Below are 19,296 nucleotides of genomic sequence, written 5' to 3'. Positions count from 1 at the left end.
ATTGTTATATTTATAACTTTCTATTTTGAAATGATTACAGACTCAAAAGATGTTGCAAAAATAGTATCAAGCAATGCGGTGTGTCCTTCACTTGGCTTCCCCCAGTGGCAACATCTCACACAAGCACAGTCATTATCAGACCCAGGAAACTGACCTTGGCCCAGTAGAATGAACGAGACCACAGCGTCTGGCTCTGTCCATCACCCCAACACCCTCTTTCTTGGGTGTTGGTTAGTCTGTCTGAGTGTTTGTGAAATAAAATTGCAAAGTAATCCTAGCAAAGTTACAGAATTTCTTGCAGTTGACGTGACTGATGTTGGAGAACTTCTCAAAGCACCCCCAGAGACGTTGACAAGTGAGCCCGTGGCCGATGCAATTCTTACACTAAGAAACAACTGAAGAAGAGGATATAGAGGAGAGGAATACAGGACAGGTGCTTACAAGGGAGTGATTTCATTGCGAACAGACTAAGAAAGGCCTGCTGGGAAACTGATAGCATCTCATAATATTTTTACAAAAATGACTTTCTGTATGATTATGGTGTGAAACTTGCAGAAAAGGATGTCATATCAGACTTTCAAACAAATTTTTGTCAGGAAATTATGCCAAAAAAAGAAAAAGAAATCACTCTGGCTTCATCATCTGTTTAGTCTAAGAATTAGTAGTCTCTTGCAATTTCAATTTCGTTAGCTAAAGATGGAGTAATGTCCATACGTTTTAGTTCATTTTTTAAGGTGGAGTCTCAATCAAATCCTTTTTTTCCCTTGATATTTGCTATGAAATTTTAGCCCCATTTTAACTGAATTTGCTTTTACTTGGCCTTTTCTGATACTAATGGGCCTCAAAGGTCAAGCATTTCCTGCCAAGGTGTTATAGGGCAAAGGACACAATTAGCTCCGCCTGAGGGAGGTCAGGAAAGTCTTCCACTAAGTAACATTTGGGCTGGGTATTGAAGGATGTGTAGGAGTTCACCAAGTAAAGAAGAGGGGAAAATGTATGCAGTCAGAGAAGAGTGTGAGTTGAAGTCACAGAAGGATAGAAGAGCACGGCTTCCCTTCAGATGCTGCGAGTGGGTGTGATGTGGCTGCAGCAGAGTGAAATGGGGCGAGGAATGAACTTCTAGAAACGTAATAGGAGATGAGGCTGTAGACATGAGCCTTATTGAAGAATCGACGTTTTAGCCCAAGGCAGTGGGGAACCACTGGCGATTTGGAGCTGAGGCAGGACGCGATCAGTGTTGCAGTTCAGCAAGATCCCTCCAGCTGCTACAGGAGGGAGAGTGAATCAGAGGAGGTGAGCCTGAAGGCAGAAAAACAAACTTTAGAGAGTAGTGGCTAAGATTAGGCTCTAGATCAGACCACTGCATGGAGCTGGGCTCCACCACTGACTAGCCCTGGGACCTCACTTAACCTTTATAAGCCTCAGCTTCTTCATCTTTATTATGGGAACGACGACAGTACCTACCTCATAGGGTTGTCGGGAAGATTAACTGTCAAATAATGTGCTATTAAATGAAGACCACATAGGAGGCTAGAGGAGAGAGGATGGGAGGATTTTAATTAAGGATTATAATTTAGGCTGGGTAGACATGGAGGATGAAGGTGGATAAGAAACTCCAGGGGCCAGCCCCGTGGCCGAGTGGTTAAGTTTGTGCCCTCCATTTCAGAGGCCAAGGGTTTCACGTGTTTGGATCCTGGGTGTGGACATGGCACTGCTCATCGGGCCATGCTGAGGCGGCGTCCCACATGCCACAACCAGAGGGACCCACAACTAGAATATACAACTACGTACTGGGGACTTTGGGGAGAAGAAGAAGAAAGAAGATTGGCAACAGATGCTGGCTCAAGTGCCGATCTTTAAAAAACTCCAGAAATACATTAGCCATATACTCAAATGACCTGGGAAGGGATTGCATAGCCGAAGAAGACACCATGCGAGAGGAAGCTGGTCTCCAGGTCTTTGACCTGGCCGCCTGGGTGGAGGGAGCATCATTCGCTGACTCAGGGAACAAAGAGAGAGGAGCAGGTTTTGAGTTCAGGGCCAGCCGTTTTGTTTTTGAGCGTGTGTAGAAGAAAGAGAGGTTGTATTATGGTTGGGTAGATTTATCTTTAGTCAGAACTGCTCTGATTTAATGCAGGTTTGTCATAAATAGTTCTGGAAGGAATCATAGCAACTCTAGTGGCTATATAAACAGCTAGAAACGATGCCAAACTTTAATAGCCTGAGGAGCAGCAGACTTTGTCCAAGGAGGGAGAGGACTTGGAAAAAGATTCCAGGAAATTTCACATGCCATGAAGTCGTTTCTGTATTAAAAGTGATAAAAAGACTTCTAATTCTAGCACGATGGAGAGTCAGATACCCTAATAGTCTGCCCTCTGAAACTAAAATCCTGAATAAAATAGTCGAACTCACCTTTTAAACACATTGCACATTAGCACAAAGGGAAGGAATCCAGAGTCCCTGAAGACACGGAGTCAGGAATGTTGGGTAGTGAGCACCTCCAAAGCCAGGGTTTTCCTGAGAGTTTCTTCCAAATTCTGGAGAATTTGAGCTTCCCCTCTAAAGGCTGTAGAAGGTGTGAGGGCGGGACAGAGTCTAGGGCACACCCCAGGCGGAATTTAGCCGTAGATCCTTTCGTAGAGCTGGACCACAAAGAAGTATACCTCCTCTGTAAGAGTGAGTGAGAAACAAACCCTCCCAGGCAGAAGAGGGGCTCCTGAAACTTGCCCATCCCAATCTCAGGCTGAGTGTGGGGGAAGGCAAAAATCTCACCTGAGCATTTGTCATTACAAGGGGGTCCTCACTCAGGCTTGTGATCTGATTTCAGGCTATCTGAGTAGTAAAAGAAAAAAATCTCAAGCAAATAATTTAATTTAAAGATGTTACAAGTTGGAAGTAGGGTCCCCAGGAATGAGCAAGTGAAGTTGACTACTCGCTAATGGAATTTACACCAGGACTCAAAGATCGCCTACAGTAAAGTTCCAAGGAAATGATTGGCTCATAGTCCAAAAAATCGCACATGGAGAAAAGGGAACACAATACCACGAGTGGAAATGAGTAGTCATGATAAAGAGCAGAAACAAACCAACAGCCTTCAGATACCAGAACATAAATACGAACATGTTTGAAATCAGCAACGTGCTCAAGCCAGCTCACCATCAACTCCATGTTCAGCAATATCGTGTTGGTAGTTTGAAATTGGCTATAGTGAGGGTATTTACACCATGGAAGTTGGCAAACACTATAAATGACGGTATTTTTTTTTTTTTTTTTTGAGGAAGATTAGCCCTGAGCTAACTACTGCTAATCTTCCTCTTTTTGCTGAGGAAGACTGGCCCTGAGCTAACATCCATGCCCATCTTCCTCTACTTTATATGTGGGCCGCCTAACACAGCATGGCTTGCCAAGCAGTGCCACATCCACACCCGGGATCTGAACCGGCGAACCCCAAGCCACTGAAGCGGAAGTACGCACTTAACTGCTGCGCACTTAACAGGCCGGCCCCTGATGGTATTTATTTATTTTAAATTTATTTTTGGAGAGAGGGCCAGTTGTTAAACATCTACTAGAAGGTCACTGAATATATTTAAAGATTAAAGGAGGAAGCTTGAAAAAAATTATCAGGGAACAAAAGACAACAAACACCAACTGAGCAAGTTTCACAAAGAACAAAAAATAACTTCTAGAAAGAAAAATATAATAACTAACAATTAAAACTTAGCAGACAGATTAAACAGTAGATTAGTATATTTTCTGGTTTACTTATCCTTAGGAAGAAGGATGTGAAAGGTATGTTAAAAGACACGGAGAGTAGTGTGTTAGGTCTGATATAAAACAAAGAGGAGTTTCAAAAGTAAATAATGGAGAAAATGGGAGGGAGGTGATATTCAAAGATATGATTGAAAAATCGGCAAAATTCTTGACAGATACCTGTCCTTGCTTATAGGTATCTCACTGAATCCTTAGCAGGATAAATAAAAAGGAAGTACAGAGCAATAAAACATAAAAGAAAAACTCAAAAGAAGCCAGAAAGAAAGCACAGATCTGCCAAGAATAGCAATTAGTCTGATAGCTTCTTCCTCAGCAGCAACATGAAAGTCAGAGAAAAGTGAGAAATCAACACTGAGAGAAAACAACTGTCAATGTAGAAGTTTGCAACCACCAAAATTATCTTTTAAGAAAAATACCTAAAGGAAGGTAATTTCATGCAAAAACAGAGTTTACCATAAAAAAATTCTCATTAAAGGAGATTCTAAAAGATACTTAAGAAACGAGGAAAATCACAACTGAAAGGCCTATGACTTGAGAAGGAATGCTGAGCAAAGATATTGGTAAATGTGTAAGGAAGTTGAAACAAAAATTAACTATACAACACGGACAATGTCTAACTTGGGAAAAGATAAACCAGAACTAAAGTATTGGATTTATAATGTCATATACCTTGGGAGGGAGTGATTGATGTTAAAGTATTTTAAGGTTCTTATATTATTTAAGAAAAGGTAAAACTATTGATTAGATTTAGACTTTAAGTATTGATGTTAAAATAGCTAGAGTGACCACTAAAAGGATGGGCATGAGGTGTAAAACTTCCCAATTAATTCCAAAATGTGGAATGAGGAATAGAAAAAGGAAAAGAAAAGCAACACTTCAATCCAAAAGAAGGAAAGAAAGGAGAGAAGGAAAAAGAAACTAGAATAGTGGGACAAATAGAAAGCACACGTTGTATTAATGTATATAGATAGGTTTGTGATTACAGTAAATGTAAATGGATCAAACCCTCCAGTCGAAAGACAATGCTTTTTAGACTTGATATATTGTGTACAAGAGGTATATTTAAAACTTAAGGACACTAGAGAGATTAAAAGTCAAAGGATGGGAAAAAGATATACCAGGTAAATATAATCAAAATAAAGGTAATTTCACTATATTAGTACAAGACAAATAGACCTTAAGATAAAAGCGTTATCTGAGGTCAAGAGAGTCATTACATAATGATAAAGAGTTCAATTCAACAAGAATGTGTAACAATTCTAAACTCCAATGCACTGATAAAACAGCCTCAAAAAATATAAAGCAAAAGTTGATAGAACTCCTAGGAGAAATTGACAACTCCACCATCATTTTGGAAAATTTTAAGATTTGTTTCTCATCAATGGGCAGATTGAACAGACAAAAAATCCAGTGCAGATAAATAAGGTATGAACATCACAATTAACAGGCTCAACGTAAGGGACGTATGAAGAAAACTGCATCCAAAGTTGGAGGAATACACATTCTTTTCAAGCATACACGGAATGTTTGCAAAAATGGACCATAAGCTGGATAGTAAAATCAGCCTTAACATATATCATACAGGCTACATTCTCTGGCCATAATATAATTAAGTTAAAAATAAATAATAAAATGATAACTAGAAGAATTAAAAACAGACTCTGTATACCTTCAAGAGAACGTTTATCTCTTTGGACCTTGCGATAATGGAACTTCCTAAGAAGGAACAAAATGCACTCTGACCTGGAACCTTTGACCTTAGCTTACTGAATGCAGCTAACCCACTTTGATTATTCAATCTACGCCTCTTTATACTTCAAGGCGGAGACAGCTCATGCCCAGCCCTGGATGTCCAAAGCTCCAAGAGATTGCTTCCTGGTTTTCCTTGAACTAAAGTTGATTTCCCATTTAACAAGAGATTCTTATATTCCTCATCTCGTATTTTTCCCTTCTCAAAAGACAGGCTTAGCTTATTTAATTTTTCCAGCTAGGATATCTTCAAGATCTTTCAGATTGAGCTTTAGCTCGTAAGACTGTAAGTTCCATGAGAGCAGGAATTTTTGTCTTTTTTTGTTCCCTGCTGTATCCCCATTGCCTGACATAGTGCCACACTCAGGTTAGGCACTCAATAAATGAGTGCATTTGTTGGATGCCCACTATATGTCAGGTCTTGGGCACCTGTTTTCTGTTACCTTAAGTAATTCAGCCCTCAAAACAGTCCTGCCAGGTTGGGATGATGAATGCCATTTCAAAGATGGGGAAATTAGGCATTAAGGCACAGAGTGGTAAAAGGATACGCTCAAGCTTATGCATGGTAGAACAGGGATTCAAATCCACCTGTACTGACAACAAAACTAGCCACATGCTCTGACCCCACGGCTGCCTTTCAGTCAGCAAAGGTCAGATGTGTATCAGTGCAGAGTTATGATGCTCCAGTTGATTTATGATAGTGATGGTTGCTATGGGAAATGGTCGTGTTGGTATACACTCATTCCACAGGGCTAAAGGGCACGTGTCTAAAGTCTCTCCTTAAGGCCGGGAAGGAAGACAATTGCCTCTGCTAACTTTGTGTTGTCTGAGGTCCTCCAGGAAGCAGATACCAAAACAGAGCTGGGGTACAAGAGATTTATAGCAGATAATAATTCTGAAAGATAGAGCGGGCAGAGGGCAGGAATGGGCAGGCAGATCTGACACTTGTGACAAGAAAGGGGGAAGACTGGAGGATTGTGCACGAAGAGATTCAGATGGCACAGCAGCTGTGAGAAGGCTCTGCCAGTCTACCGGGGGCCTGGGTATATAGGTCACCCATAGAAGAGTCCCACACTGCCCAGAGAGGGTGATTCCTTTCGTCACTGCCACCCAGTCATTGCCCAGAGACTGCCTGGGAAGCACCCGCCATGAACTTACAAGCTGAGCAGAGCCTGGAGGCATCCATGGCTGGAAGCTGTCTGCTGACTGCAAACCCCACGGCAGGTTTTCTCTTGAAGAGACCTGAGGGTCACATCTCCATGGCTGCCACAGTCTTGATAGTTCGCAAAGCACTTGCATCACCCCAGCTCTGTGACTAAGGCAGAGGTTAAGTTTGGGATCCTGTAGGTTTTGACAGCAGACACTCTCTGCTTAAATCCTAGCCGATAGTGGCTGTGTGACCTTAAGCAGGACACTTGATGTCTCTGAGCCTCAGGTTCCTATGATTCCCAAACTCCTTTTGTAAGCATTAATCCTCTTGTAGAGAAATATTTGGTCCTCTCTGTGTCTCCAGAACTGACCACTGGGAGAAACAGGTGGCATCTCCATACCAGGTCAAATTCCGTGTCAATAAGTGGTCCCAACAACCCCTTGTTAAGAGTGTCAAGAAGAATCACTTAGACCTGGTTTTGAATGTTCTTCAAGCTTCATTCATCATGGTGATAATAAGAGTACCCACCTTATAGGCTGCTGAGATTTCTGAGTTGAAATGCATGGAGCCAGAGGCAGTAACAACGCTGCGGTAGCGGGGCAGTGCTTGTCATGATGGAGGTGGGGAGCTGGTGGAGCTGGTGGTCATCATGACAGCAGTGGAGGTGGTAGATGTGATGAAAGTAGCGGTGGGATGGTAGAAACGATCGAGATGGTAGGAATGATGATGATGGAGGGGCTGGAGGTGATGGTGATCGTGGAAATGGTGGGAATGATGAGGCTGGTGGAGAGGACATGAGGGTGGTGATGGATGATGATGTTGGCGGCGGAGGGGGAGATAGTGAAGCCAACTCCAGCACCCCACTGGGCCCAGGTCTCCTGACTCCCACTTCTGGTCCCCATGAGCCTCCGTGGGTCATATCATCAACCTGTAGACGACACGCCGGTCCCCACCCACCCTCCCCACTACCTCCACAGTCACAAGCTAGGAGTGAACTCCACATGGCTTGGGGGAAAACCCAAAGAGCAAAGGCAGCAGTCCACATCCCCAAACCGCGGTCAAGGTAACTCAGGCTGAGATGCAGCGGCCCATTGTCTTGGTCTTTGGGCAGACAAACGGCAGCCAAGGGCCCAGCCCTTCCATGCTCACGGGGCCCATGGGCCCAGGGAGCTGGTCTCCTTGGCCTCCCAGGAGGAAGCAGCCACTCCAGCAGAGATGGTGCTCCAGGCTCTCTTCTCCTTTTGCAAACCCACAGCCCGGCCTTCCTCCCTAGGTTCCTGCTTAGGTTCTGCAACTTCACGTCTCTGGACTTCATCTGCAAGATGAGACGATTAACGCTTACCTTGTGGTGCCTTTGGTGATGACGGGACCACATACAGCAAGTGTCAGACTTCTTCCTATTCTCACTCAAGAAATGTGTCTGAATATTTTAATACATCACTGGTATCACCATTGATCTCCAAGCCGCAGGAGCACAAGATAGAAGGTGATTGCCTCTCGCTCAGCGGGTAGGCGACCCCAAGGACTCCCTGAGCCCTGACCTTGATCTGGGGGCCCAGAGCATGAGGGTCTTGCATGTGGGCCAGCTGCACTGCCTCCTTTCTGCAGACCCCACAGCACCTTCTCTTTTCCCTGCTTCTCGTCTCAGACCGCAAGTTTCTCATCCCCAAAGCCAGACCGCAGGTCTTCATTTGTGATGGAACCAAGACAACATTCGCTAAATCAGTGTTTCCCAAAGTGTGGCTCCTGCACTGCCCTACTGGTCACCAGCTAACCGGAGAGGAGGGGGTCACCTCTTCTTTAAATCACAGTGAATCCCATACCAAGAAAGCCCCCTTTCAGTTCTTTATCCTTGTCACCTTTGTCATTGTTCTAGGTCACACCGTATGAAATGGCTATTTTTGTAGATTAAAACAGACAAGGATCAGCAATTTCATAAGACTCAATCTAATAGGATGTTTAGACATGAGGGAAGTTATAACAAATAAGAGTATGAATAGCTGTGTAATCGCAAATCTGCTGATGAAATAAATAAGTCCCCTGTGAACGCCCTCCTGACACTGTTCCCCTTTACTCCTCTCCCTGCCACACCCTCTCTGCTCTAGAAACAACCAGTCTCCCGTCTTGATAATTGATCATTTTAAGTTTTTGAGCTTTGCCTGTTAATACCAGCTTTGCCGTATTTCACTTATTTTAACTATTGTGTAGGATTGCATTGCAGGAATAAATGCAACTTGTTTCTGCATTCTCCTTTTGGGATATTTAAGTTGTTTTCAAGTTTCTTGGGGTGATTTTTTTTTGATCCTCAATGAAATGACTCTACTGTCGTGTGTCACAACAACAGGGATACGTTCTGAGAAATGTGTCATTAGTCAATTTTGTTGTTGGGCGAACATGGTAGAGTGTACTGAAGGGGAACAAAATTTGCCACCCCAAAATGTGTCTCTTTAACGTGAGGATTATTTTTGGCTAATTATTTTTCAGAAACAAAAGATTCAGAAAGTTTTTCTTGTTACCTCCCCCTTAACTGCCTAAAAGAGTTCAAATAAAAAACCTATCTCAGCCAGTGAGCTCTCACCTTAGCAGGACATGAACTGGGTGGCAGACAGGGAGGAATCTAGAAAAGCCTGTTTGTTGGGCTCCCCTCTGTGTTCTTCTGTTTCTGTGCGGACAAACAGTCACTTGTTTTCCAAACACTTGCTCCTTTTCACCTACCTGTGAATTGCCTTCCTTCCTTTGGGGCCCTGACTCTCCCCCTGCCCTCCCCGCCAACGTTTCCTTTTGTTCTGAGCTGAGGATGGTATTTAAGGTGAGGGCTTTGACCATTTTGGCGAGTTTCTCATTTTTCCTGGTTGTCTCCCACGTGCATATGTTATTAAACTTTTGTTTGTTTTTCTCCTATCAATCTGTCTCATGTCAGTTTAACTCTTGGATCAGCCAGAAGAACCTAGAAGGGTAGAGGAAAATTTTTTCTTCCCCTGCAGTACTTGCACAAACCTAGATGTCACAGCCTACTACACACCTAGGCTGTATGACTAATCTTATGGGACCACCGTTGTCTACGTAGTCCATTATTGACCAAAATGTCGTTATGCTGCATAGGACTGTATTCTTTTATTGGTTTTTGTTTATACATGTTAAATTTCAACTTACAATAATAAAATTCAATAACTTTGATTCTGTAGTCATAAGATCTGGCTTTACACGTTATTTTCATGCTGCCAAAGTCTGCAGCGACACAACACATCACAAGGGCTTAACTGAGTGTATACACAGTAACGCCACACGGGAGGAGGGAGCTAATCAAGTCATAAACACACAAAGATGCAATTATAGATAGGCACTGTTCCTAAATATTATAATGCCTTCCTCTCTGAGACAGGCATTCTTAAGCTTAGACACAATATATAGAAATTTGTTCTTAGCTTAAAAACCATCCAACTTTGTAACGATAATCAAATAATTTTAAGAAACATAGAATACAACCAGAATTAGGAATAGAACTCAAACGCTGCCATGTCTAGCCATGCTCCAAACAACTGCCATCCATGAGGCAGGTTTAATCTGCTCAGTTTACCACGTGGGGTTCTCAAGCAGAAGCCGTTTAAAGACACTATCCTTCAATACACAGCACTTAAGATAAACGGCACTTTTCTCTAAAATTATCAGTTTTTCGTGGAAGTGCCATCACACAGCCATAATGACACATAACTTATGATGACTCTGGAAGGAATTACAGGTGGGCAATCATGGATGACCAATGCCACAACAGGTGTGGAGACTGACTGGCAAGTTCTCATGAGAAGACTCTGGAATGCCTATATCTAAATTCAGAGCCCTTAGTAACCTGTTTGAAGGATCTCTTCTTAGAAATATAACACTCCCATGGAATCAGCAGATTATGGATTTACATTTACGTATAATACCACATGATTATGAAATGAAAGAAGAGAAAATTGCAAGGACTCAACCATTAAACCTTTAAAACTTTCGCTAGCTCCCAATGTGTAATTGATCTGACTAACTTTGTTCTAACTACCGTTAAATTCCTTCTCTTCGATTTGGCCCATTACATTTAATTCGTTAAAGGCACATGTACTCCAGAAGGTTTATGAAAGATATCCATATCTATGCTTGTGCTGACTTTTATTTCTAATTTTTTGCCATCACAAACAATGCTGCTTCATGTGTCACGTGTAAGAATTTTCCTGGGATATACTGCGGAGGGGAAATGCTGGATGTGTACTTCTCCCATTTAAAGAGAGATTGCCAAATTGTTACCCTAAGTGATGACAGCATTTTATAGGCTCTCCAAGAAAGCAGGAGGGTTCTCGTTTTTCTACACACTGGCTGGTAGCTTTTAAAATTTTTACTAGTGTGCTGATGCAGACAGCTTCCGCTTGGTGCTAGTTTATCTTTAAGATCTCTTTAGCACTTGCTAACCAGCCCCTGTCACAGAGAGAGTTGCACCTCAGGATCAGACACTTCAATGAGCAGAAAAGTCTAAACTTTCGTATTATCATTTTACTTTCCCTATGTTTGCCATTTGCCCACTATTTTTGGGCAAGTGATATGACTTTCCAACTGGGATAGGAGTATGATATTTCCTTTTATGATAAGTTAAATAAATAAGCCAGATTAAGGCAAAATATCAGGCAAATAATAGTAGATTGCATGTGCTAATGAGAAAAAACATGGTGCAGGGGGACCTGAAAGCTGGCAGACGGAGGATGCTGCCCTTTTGACTAATTGCAGAGGAATACGGTGGAGCTCTGAGACAAGTGGGTTCTCCCAGAACGTGGCAGCATTTCAGAACCGAAAGAAGTCCTGGGGATCATGTTATCTGACCCATTTGTTTCACAGATGACGAAATTGTGGTCCAGGGAGAGGAAATATCTTGCCTGTGGTGGCACAGTGAGTCAGTGGCTGATTAGAGGCTGGCATTCAGGGCTTCCTGATGAAGCACGTGACGAGGCAGTGGCTAGATTGGCAGGAAAGAAGAAGGAAGCTTGCAAGTGGCTAGAAGAACTTACTTTTATCCCTGATCCTGTGCACCCAATATTTGCTGTTTCATTATCCGTCATCCCCACCTTGGATGCTTGGGGATAGACTCTCGTGGCCTGGTCCTCATCCCACCTTGGGATGTTTGATGGATTCTCATGGCCTGGTCCTCATCCCTACCTTGGATGCCTGGAGATGGATTCTCATGGCCTGGTCCTCTCTTTCAAGTGCCTCAGAGGTGAGGTACTTAAGAACATGGTTTCCCTTTTTTTTTTAAATATATTTTAATTTTTTTAGTTGCAGTAACATTGGATTATAACATTATACAGCTTTTGGATGTACATCATAATATATTTCGAATTCTGTGTAGATTACATCATGTTCGCCACCCAAAAACTAATTATAATCCATCCCCTCACATGTGAGCCTTATCACCCCTTCTGCCCTCTCCTCTTCCCCTAAGAACATGGTTTCTTTATTCCGCCCAGCAACTGGGCCCCTGCCAGCTTCTCCACAGCCACGGCTGAAGATTACATGCTATCTATTCCGTCTGCTAAAATTCTCTTTTGGTCCCTTCTTTTCTAACACCTAAGTTTTTTTGTTTGTTTTTATTGAGGTAACGTTGGTTTATAACATTGTATAAATTTCAGGGTACATCATTACATTTCGATTTCTGTGTAGACTACGTCATGTTCACCACCAAGAGACTAACTACCGTCCGTCACCACACACAGATGTGTCCTATTACCCCTTTCGCCCACTCTCCAACCCATTCACCACCAATCTGTTCTCTGTCTCTACGTGTTTGTTGTTGTTTTTATCTTCCACTTGTGAGTGAAATCATACAGTATTTGACTTTCTCTGTCTGACTTACTTCACTTAGCATAATACTCTCAAGGTCCATACATGTAGTCACAAGTGGCAAGATTTCATCTTCTTTTTTTTTTTTATAGCTGAGTAGAGTTCTATTGAGTATATATACTGCATCTTCTTCATCCTTTCATCCATTGAGGGGCACTTAGGTTGTTCCCAAGTCTTGGTTATTGTGAATAACGCTGCAGTGAACATAAGGGTGAAAATATCTTTTCAACTTAGGGTTTTTGTGTTCTTTGGATAAATACCCAGAAGTGGAACAGCTGGATCATATGGTAGATCTACTCTTAATTTTTTTGAGGAATCTCCACGCTGTTTTCCATAGTGGCTGCACCAGTTTGCATTCCCAACAGCAAAGTATGAGAGTTCCCTTTTCTCTACATTCTTTCTAACTCTTGTTATTTCTTATCTTGTTAATTAAAGACACTCTGACGGGTGTGAGGTGATATCCCATTGTAGTTTTGATTTGCATTTTCCTAATAATTAGTGATGTTGAGCATCTTTTCATGTGCCTGTTGGCCATCTGTATATCTTCTTTGGAAAAATGTCTGTTCAGATCCTTTGCTCATTTTTTAATTGGATTGTTTGTTTTTGTTGTTGTTGAGATGTATGAGTTCTTTATATATTTTGGATCTTAACCCCTTGTCTGATATATGGTTTGCAAATATCTTCTCCCAATGTTAAGCTGTCTTTTCACTTTGTTGGTGGTTTCCTTTGCTGTGCAGAAGCTTTTTAGTTTGATGTAGTCCCATTCATTTATGTTTCCTTTTGTTTCCCTTGCCTGGGGACACGTGGCATTCAAAAAGACTGCTAAGGCTGATGTTGAAGAGCGTACTGCCTAGGTTTTCCTCTAGGAGTTTTATGGTTTCAGGTCTTATATTCAAGTCTTTAATCCGTTTTGAGTTAATTTTTGTGCATGGTGAAAGATAATGGTCTACTTTCATTCTTTTGCATGTGGCTGTCCAGTTTTCCCAACACCATTTATTGAAGAGATTCTCCTTTCTCCATTGTAAGTTCTTGGTTCCCTTGTCGAAAATCAGCTGTCCGTAGACGTGTGGGTTTATTTCTGGGCTCTCGATTCTGTTCCATTGATCTGTGTGTCCCTTCTTGTGCCAGTACCATGCTGTTTTGGTTACTATGGTTTGTAGTACATTTTGAAATCAGAGAGTGTGGTTTGTGATTTATTCTCCAACTTTGTTCTTTTTCCTCAGGATTGCTTTGGCTATTCGGGGTCTTTTGTTGTTCCATACAAATTTTTGGATTCTTTGTTCTATTTCCATGAAAAGTGTCACTAGGACTTTGATAGGGATTGCATTGACTCTGCAGATTGCTTTAGGAAGTATGGCCATTTTAACGATGTTAATTCTTCCAATCTGTGAGTACGGAATATCTTTCCATCTTTTTGTGTCTTCTTCAATTTCTTTCAACAATGTTTTATAGTTTTTGGTATACAGGTCTTTTACCTCTTTGGTTAAATTTATTCCTAAGTATTTTATTCTTTTTGTGGTGACTACAAATAGGATTGTACTTTTAATTTTTCTTTCTGCTGTTTTGTTGTTAGTGTATAGAAATGCAACTGATAGGGCTGGCCCGGTGGCACAGCAGTTAAGTTCACACGTTCTGCTTCGGCGACCAGGGGTTTGCCAGTTTGGTTCTGGGGTATGGACATGGCACCCCTTGGCATAAGCCATGCTGTGGTAGGTGTCCCATATATAAAGTAGAGGAAGATTGGCATGGATGTTAGCTCAGGGCCAGTCTTCCTCAGCAAAAAGAGGAGGATTGGCAGTAGTTAGCTCAGGGCTAACCTTCAATTATATAATTTTTCCTTTAAGCATTTATGTTTTTAAGTAAATTAGGAGAAAAAGCAATCTTTAATATTTACCCAGAGATCACTGTTTCTGATGCTTGTCACTCCTCCCTGGAGATCTGAGTTTCTACCCCATATCATTTTCCTTCTGCCTAAAAACTCATTTTAGCATTTCTTGTAGTGCAGGTCTGCTGCAACCCATTCTTTTGCTTTTCTTTTAATCTGCCAATATCTATTTTTTCCTGCATTCTTAAATGACGTTTTCACTGGATTTAGAAATCTGGGTTGACAGTGTTTTTTCTTCTCAGTTCTTCCAAGATGTTGTTCCACTGTCTTCTGGCCCCCATAGTTTCTAATGAGAAGTCAGTTGTGATTCACATGCTCTCCTGTATGTAACGTGTTGTTTTGACCTGGCTGTTTTCATGAGTTTCTCCTTGTTTTTGGCTTTCAGCAGTTTGACCACAACGTGTCTGGTTGTGGTTTCCTTGTATTTATCTTGCTGAGCTTTCACCAAATTTGAGAAGTTTGGGGCTTTATTTCTTTAAATCTTTTTTCTATTCCATTCTGTCTCTCGTCTCCTTCTGTGACTCTAAATATGTATAAATTGGAGCTTTTGACTGTCCCACAGATGCTTGAAGCTCATTTTTTTTCTATCTTTTTCTTTCTGTTCTTCAGATCTACTAATTTCTATTGCTCCATCATAAAGTTTCTCTTTCTTCTGTCATTCCCATTTTGCTGTTAATCCCATCCAGTGACTTTTAAAATTTCCCATATTGTACTTTTCACTTCGATAATTTTCATTTGGTAATTTTTTAATAGTTTCTAGTTTTCTGCTGACATTTCCTATCTTTTCACTTTTATTAGCATATTTTCCTCTACATCCTTTATGTCTTTTTCATTCATGGTTAAAATCACTGCTTGAAAAATCCTTGTCTTCTGAATTCAACATCTGGGTCATCTTGGGATCAGTTTCCATTGATTGTCTTCTTTTTCTTGAGAATGGGTCCCTTTTTCTTGTCTCATTATAGTCAAATAACTTTGGATACATACTGCACATGGTGAATAATCTGTTGTAAACACTCTGGATTCTGTTATAATCTGAAGAGTGTGAATTTTGTTGCTGTTGTGGCAGACTCATATCTTGTCTGAAATCAAATGCAAAGTCTCCTACCCCCCCACCCCCACCCCCGTAGTAGGTTGCGGCTCAAATCTTAATCCTCTAGCCTTAAAGCTGTTTGGAGTCTGCCCTTGAATACATCCGTGGGTCAGGGGTCAGCCAGACATTTGGGCAATTTCTATACAGAATTTGAGCAACTTCTCTCTGTCTCTCTCTTTCTGGAATTTCTACCCCAACTTTCCAACAGCTATTGTTACACCAAATTCTGTCCTCTGGTTATGCAGGGCGGTAAAACTTGCATTTTTTTTTTTTTCAGGGTTTTAGTTCCCCAGCACAGCACTGATGGAGACCTGCCTTCAGGCTAAACTCATGAGCTGGAAATTCACCAGTGATATTCTTATCCTCCACATGTTGACTCCCTTCCAGTATCTGCCTGCTCTGGTCACTCTCCAGTGCCCTCAGGTAGTTGCTTTTTATATTCCCCTCCCCCCAGAGTTTGTAGTTGTTATCTGTGGTAAAGTTGGTCGGACAGGAGCTACTCCGCCAAACTGGAAGTGGAAATCCTTATTTGTCTCATCGAAATGAACAATGCAAATGGCCCCATGTGAGAGATGGTAAAGCTGAAGCCGGGAGAGGAAACAAGGTCAAGGTGTGTTTCAGGGAGAGCGATCAGCTATGATAAAGAAGAATGGGGTTGGGGATTTTTAGGGTAGAATCCTCAAACAGACTGTCTCCTATGCAAAGCCTCTGTTTCGTGCCTTAGTGAATTGGTGATAATATTAGCATATAGTCAATGTTCATTGAGTGCTTACTAGATCCCATGCTAAGTCCCTCACATGCATTATCTCTTTTAACTCTCAAGACAACTCAGTGAGCTTGGATTGCCTTTATTAAGAGGTTTTGCAGTGGAGGAGACTGAGGTTTAATGAGGTTGATCCCAAGGTGAGACAGAATTCTCTGCTTGATTAATCAATAATAATAATAATGGCTCATATTTATGGAACTCAAATTTCTTGAAATATTATGTGTTGTAGATGATGTGCCAGGTGTTCTGTATACGTTATCTCATTTAATCCTCCGAACAACTCTATGAAGTGAGTACTATTATGATCACTCCAACTTTTCAGATGGAGAAATGGGGGCTAGAAGAGGCTGAATAACTTGCTCAAGGTCACATAACGAGCAAGCGATGGAGCTGGGGTTTGAACCCAGGCAGATACAAATACAGCTGGTTGACCTCTATGCTCCGATGCCTTCTTTTCGTGATACAGCATCTGAAAAGGCCGGTTACACTATGGATGGGCAAGTTCTCTTCCTCTTAGTAAATACTGGATTGGATCCGATGGAACTCACGAGGCTGTGGGATTCTTTGTCACACGCACACAAGTGGTACCAGGGACTATCTGTGGGGTCTGAATCACCCTGAGAACCCATTTCCATCCATTCGTCAGGCACCCCAGCCTACGATGCAAATGAGGAAATCTTCCTAAGCAGGAATAAACTGCAATCAAACCCAGAGCTTCCCTCATCCTGGTTTTCACTTCATGTTTTGGATGCTGCAGGCAGGGTGAGCAGAGATCCTAGGCTCCGAGCCCTGCCATGAACCAGTTCCAGACCATCCTGACTCATGTCCGGATGCTGCTGTCCAGCCATCAGCCAAGTGAGGTCCAGGCCCTCCTGGACAGCATGCTGGAAGAGGAGCTTCTCTCCAGGGAGTACTACAGCGCCCTGCTCCATGAGCCGGATGGTGAGGCTCTGGCCAGGAAGATCTCCTTGACTCTGCTGGAAAAAAGAGACCTGAACTTGACCCTCTTGGGATGGGGCTGGAGTGGGCTAGAGGCTCCAGCGGCCGAGTGGGACCCCAGCTACAAGGACCCTGGTGGTAAGTTGGCATCCCTTTGCTCAAGGAGCAATGTCTGGCTGTAGGCAGCTCAAGGATTGTCCCTCCTCTCTGGAAGGAAGTCGATGTGATCGTTTCTGTCCTGGGCTGGGAAGGCAGACCCAGGCAGGAATCAGGGCCTCTGGTTGAGCTGGCAGGCACAGCAAGTTCTTGGAGAACTCAGTCTGGGATGTTGGGTATGCTTCCCACTCAGCTTAAGAGAAAGCCATCCTGGAGGCATGTCGCCAAATGCCCACCTGGGTCACTCTCTGGGACACCTTGACATGTCAGGCACAGGGCCTGGCATGGAGAGGGCACAGGTACACAGGTCAGCACCTGCGTGCCAGAGACTCATGCTCTAGTGGGGAAGATGAATACAGGCACAATCACTGTGGTTCAAAGATGGAGAAGTGGGGTGCCACAGAGAGAAGGAGCCAAGGAGCTGGAGAGCAGAGGATGCCGTGTCTGTATACGTGTGCAAGTGCGTGTGTTTGTGCACGTGTGTGCATTTATGTTTGCATATGTGGGTATTTGTGTGTATGTGTGTGCATCTGTGTCACAGAGAGAGACAGAAACTGAAAGACAGACAGGGAGAGAGAGAAAGGAAGGAAGGAAGAGACAGAACGGAAAGAGGCAGAGAAAAGGAGAGATGGAGGGAGAGCCAGAAGAAAGAGGAAGAAGATGAGGAGAAAGAGAGATAGAGAGAAAGAGAGACAGAGGCAGAGACTAAGAACCAGATCAGAGGGAGAGAAGGAAAGAGTGTCTTATTTTTAAAAAGAGTATTGACGACACGACGCATCTTAAATCAGAAAAACAAGCCTACTCCATACTGTTTCCACTCGCACCTTTGCCTTCTAGAACATTCTACGTCTTCCTTCCCAGTTACAAAGAGATTTTCATTCTGTGGCAAACAACGGTCTTCCTAAAGTTTGTTCTGTCTCAACGCAAATCTGTGCTTTTCCAATTTTATGACTGGGTGTCATAAACTCTCACTCTTCTCGGTCCCTTTATAGTTTTCGAGTAACTTGAAACTTGAGCTCATAACAGTGATTCCTGTTTTATTGAGTATTTACTGAGTGCCCGGGCACGGCCTATGCACATTCCAGCACCCACTTAGGTAGTTCTCACGCCCACCCTAAGCCCTTTGATGAGCTCCGTTCTTATTCCACACATGAAGAAGAAAACTGAGATGACATCCCCCGGGGTCCCCAGGTGGGAAGTGGGGGAGGCTGGCTTTGGAGGCGACAAGCTTTTACACTCAACCCGGCCTTGAGGGGTAAAAAACCTTTTGATGGTCTTGCCAGGGGCACCAGGGCGGTGCGGGTATTTCTCCAATGCTTCTGCCAAGACACAAGTTGAAATGGGATTGGCTGTCTTCGGGGCTCAGTTCTCACCCCTACGGTCTCTACAGGTTTCTGGGGCGCATCTTTTACTCTCAGTTCCTAACAGACCCCTGGGGAGACGGGCCATCTTTATGATGTAAATGATCTCCCTGGCCTCTTAATGGGAGTGCAAGCAGCCTGTGTGCCCTTGATGGGGGCGCACATGCCAACCTGGGGGGGGTCGAAGCCTTCCTCTCTCCTTGATACCCCCCCACCCCCCAAATTGCACACTCCTGTACGTGAGACCGCCCAACACCTCCGCCCCTCCCTCCACCTCTCTCTGCTCAAGCACTGGTTCCTCTTCTTTAACTCCATTTCCTCTCTGGGGATGTAATATTTATATTTCTGTCCCATGAGACTCTAGAAAAGGAACTGGGCTCAGGCTGGCGCGGTCTTCAGGGGGCTGGGAGACAGAGAAGGACAAATGGCTTCCTTTCCCTGCTCTGTTTCCTGGTCTCCGGGCCAGCTCCCCTCTGGGCTGCAAGGCTTGGCCAAGGTCTACAGGCAGATGTGCTCCTGCGGGACCGGGGGAAGGAGCAGCTTCAGTGCGGAAGGAGAACAGGGAAA

At 43.1% G+C, this 19,296-nt stretch overlaps 1 protein-coding gene across 2 annotated transcripts in view; it reads left to right on the top strand.

Moving 5' to 3' along the window:
- Nucleotides 1-19,296, top strand: part of CIITA (class II major histocompatibility complex transactivator) — a 91,405-nt gene that overhangs the window by 28,133 nt on the left and 43,976 nt on the right. Inside the window, exons 2-3 of one of the 2 annotated variants that reach the window (XM_023616314.2) lie at nucleotides 15,785-15,930; nucleotides 16,596-17,350. In XM_023616314.2, the coding sequence (XP_023472082.1) occupies nucleotides 17,068-17,350 (283 nt within the window). In that variant the 5' untranslated portion in view covers nucleotides 15,785-15,930; nucleotides 16,596-17,067. Of the gene's footprint in view, nucleotides 1-15,784; nucleotides 16,118-16,595; nucleotides 17,351-19,296 lie in introns of both variants that reach the window. The other variant, XM_070231024.1, reaches the window with a different exon arrangement.

The sequence above is a fragment of the Equus caballus genome, chromosome 13, assembly GCF_041296265.1.
Source record: "Equus caballus isolate H_3958 breed thoroughbred chromosome 13, TB-T2T, whole genome shotgun sequence".
Classification (NCBI taxonomy): domain Eukaryota; kingdom Metazoa; phylum Chordata; class Mammalia; order Perissodactyla; family Equidae; genus Equus; species Equus caballus.
This window is presented reverse-complemented; position numbering and strand designations above follow the sequence as displayed.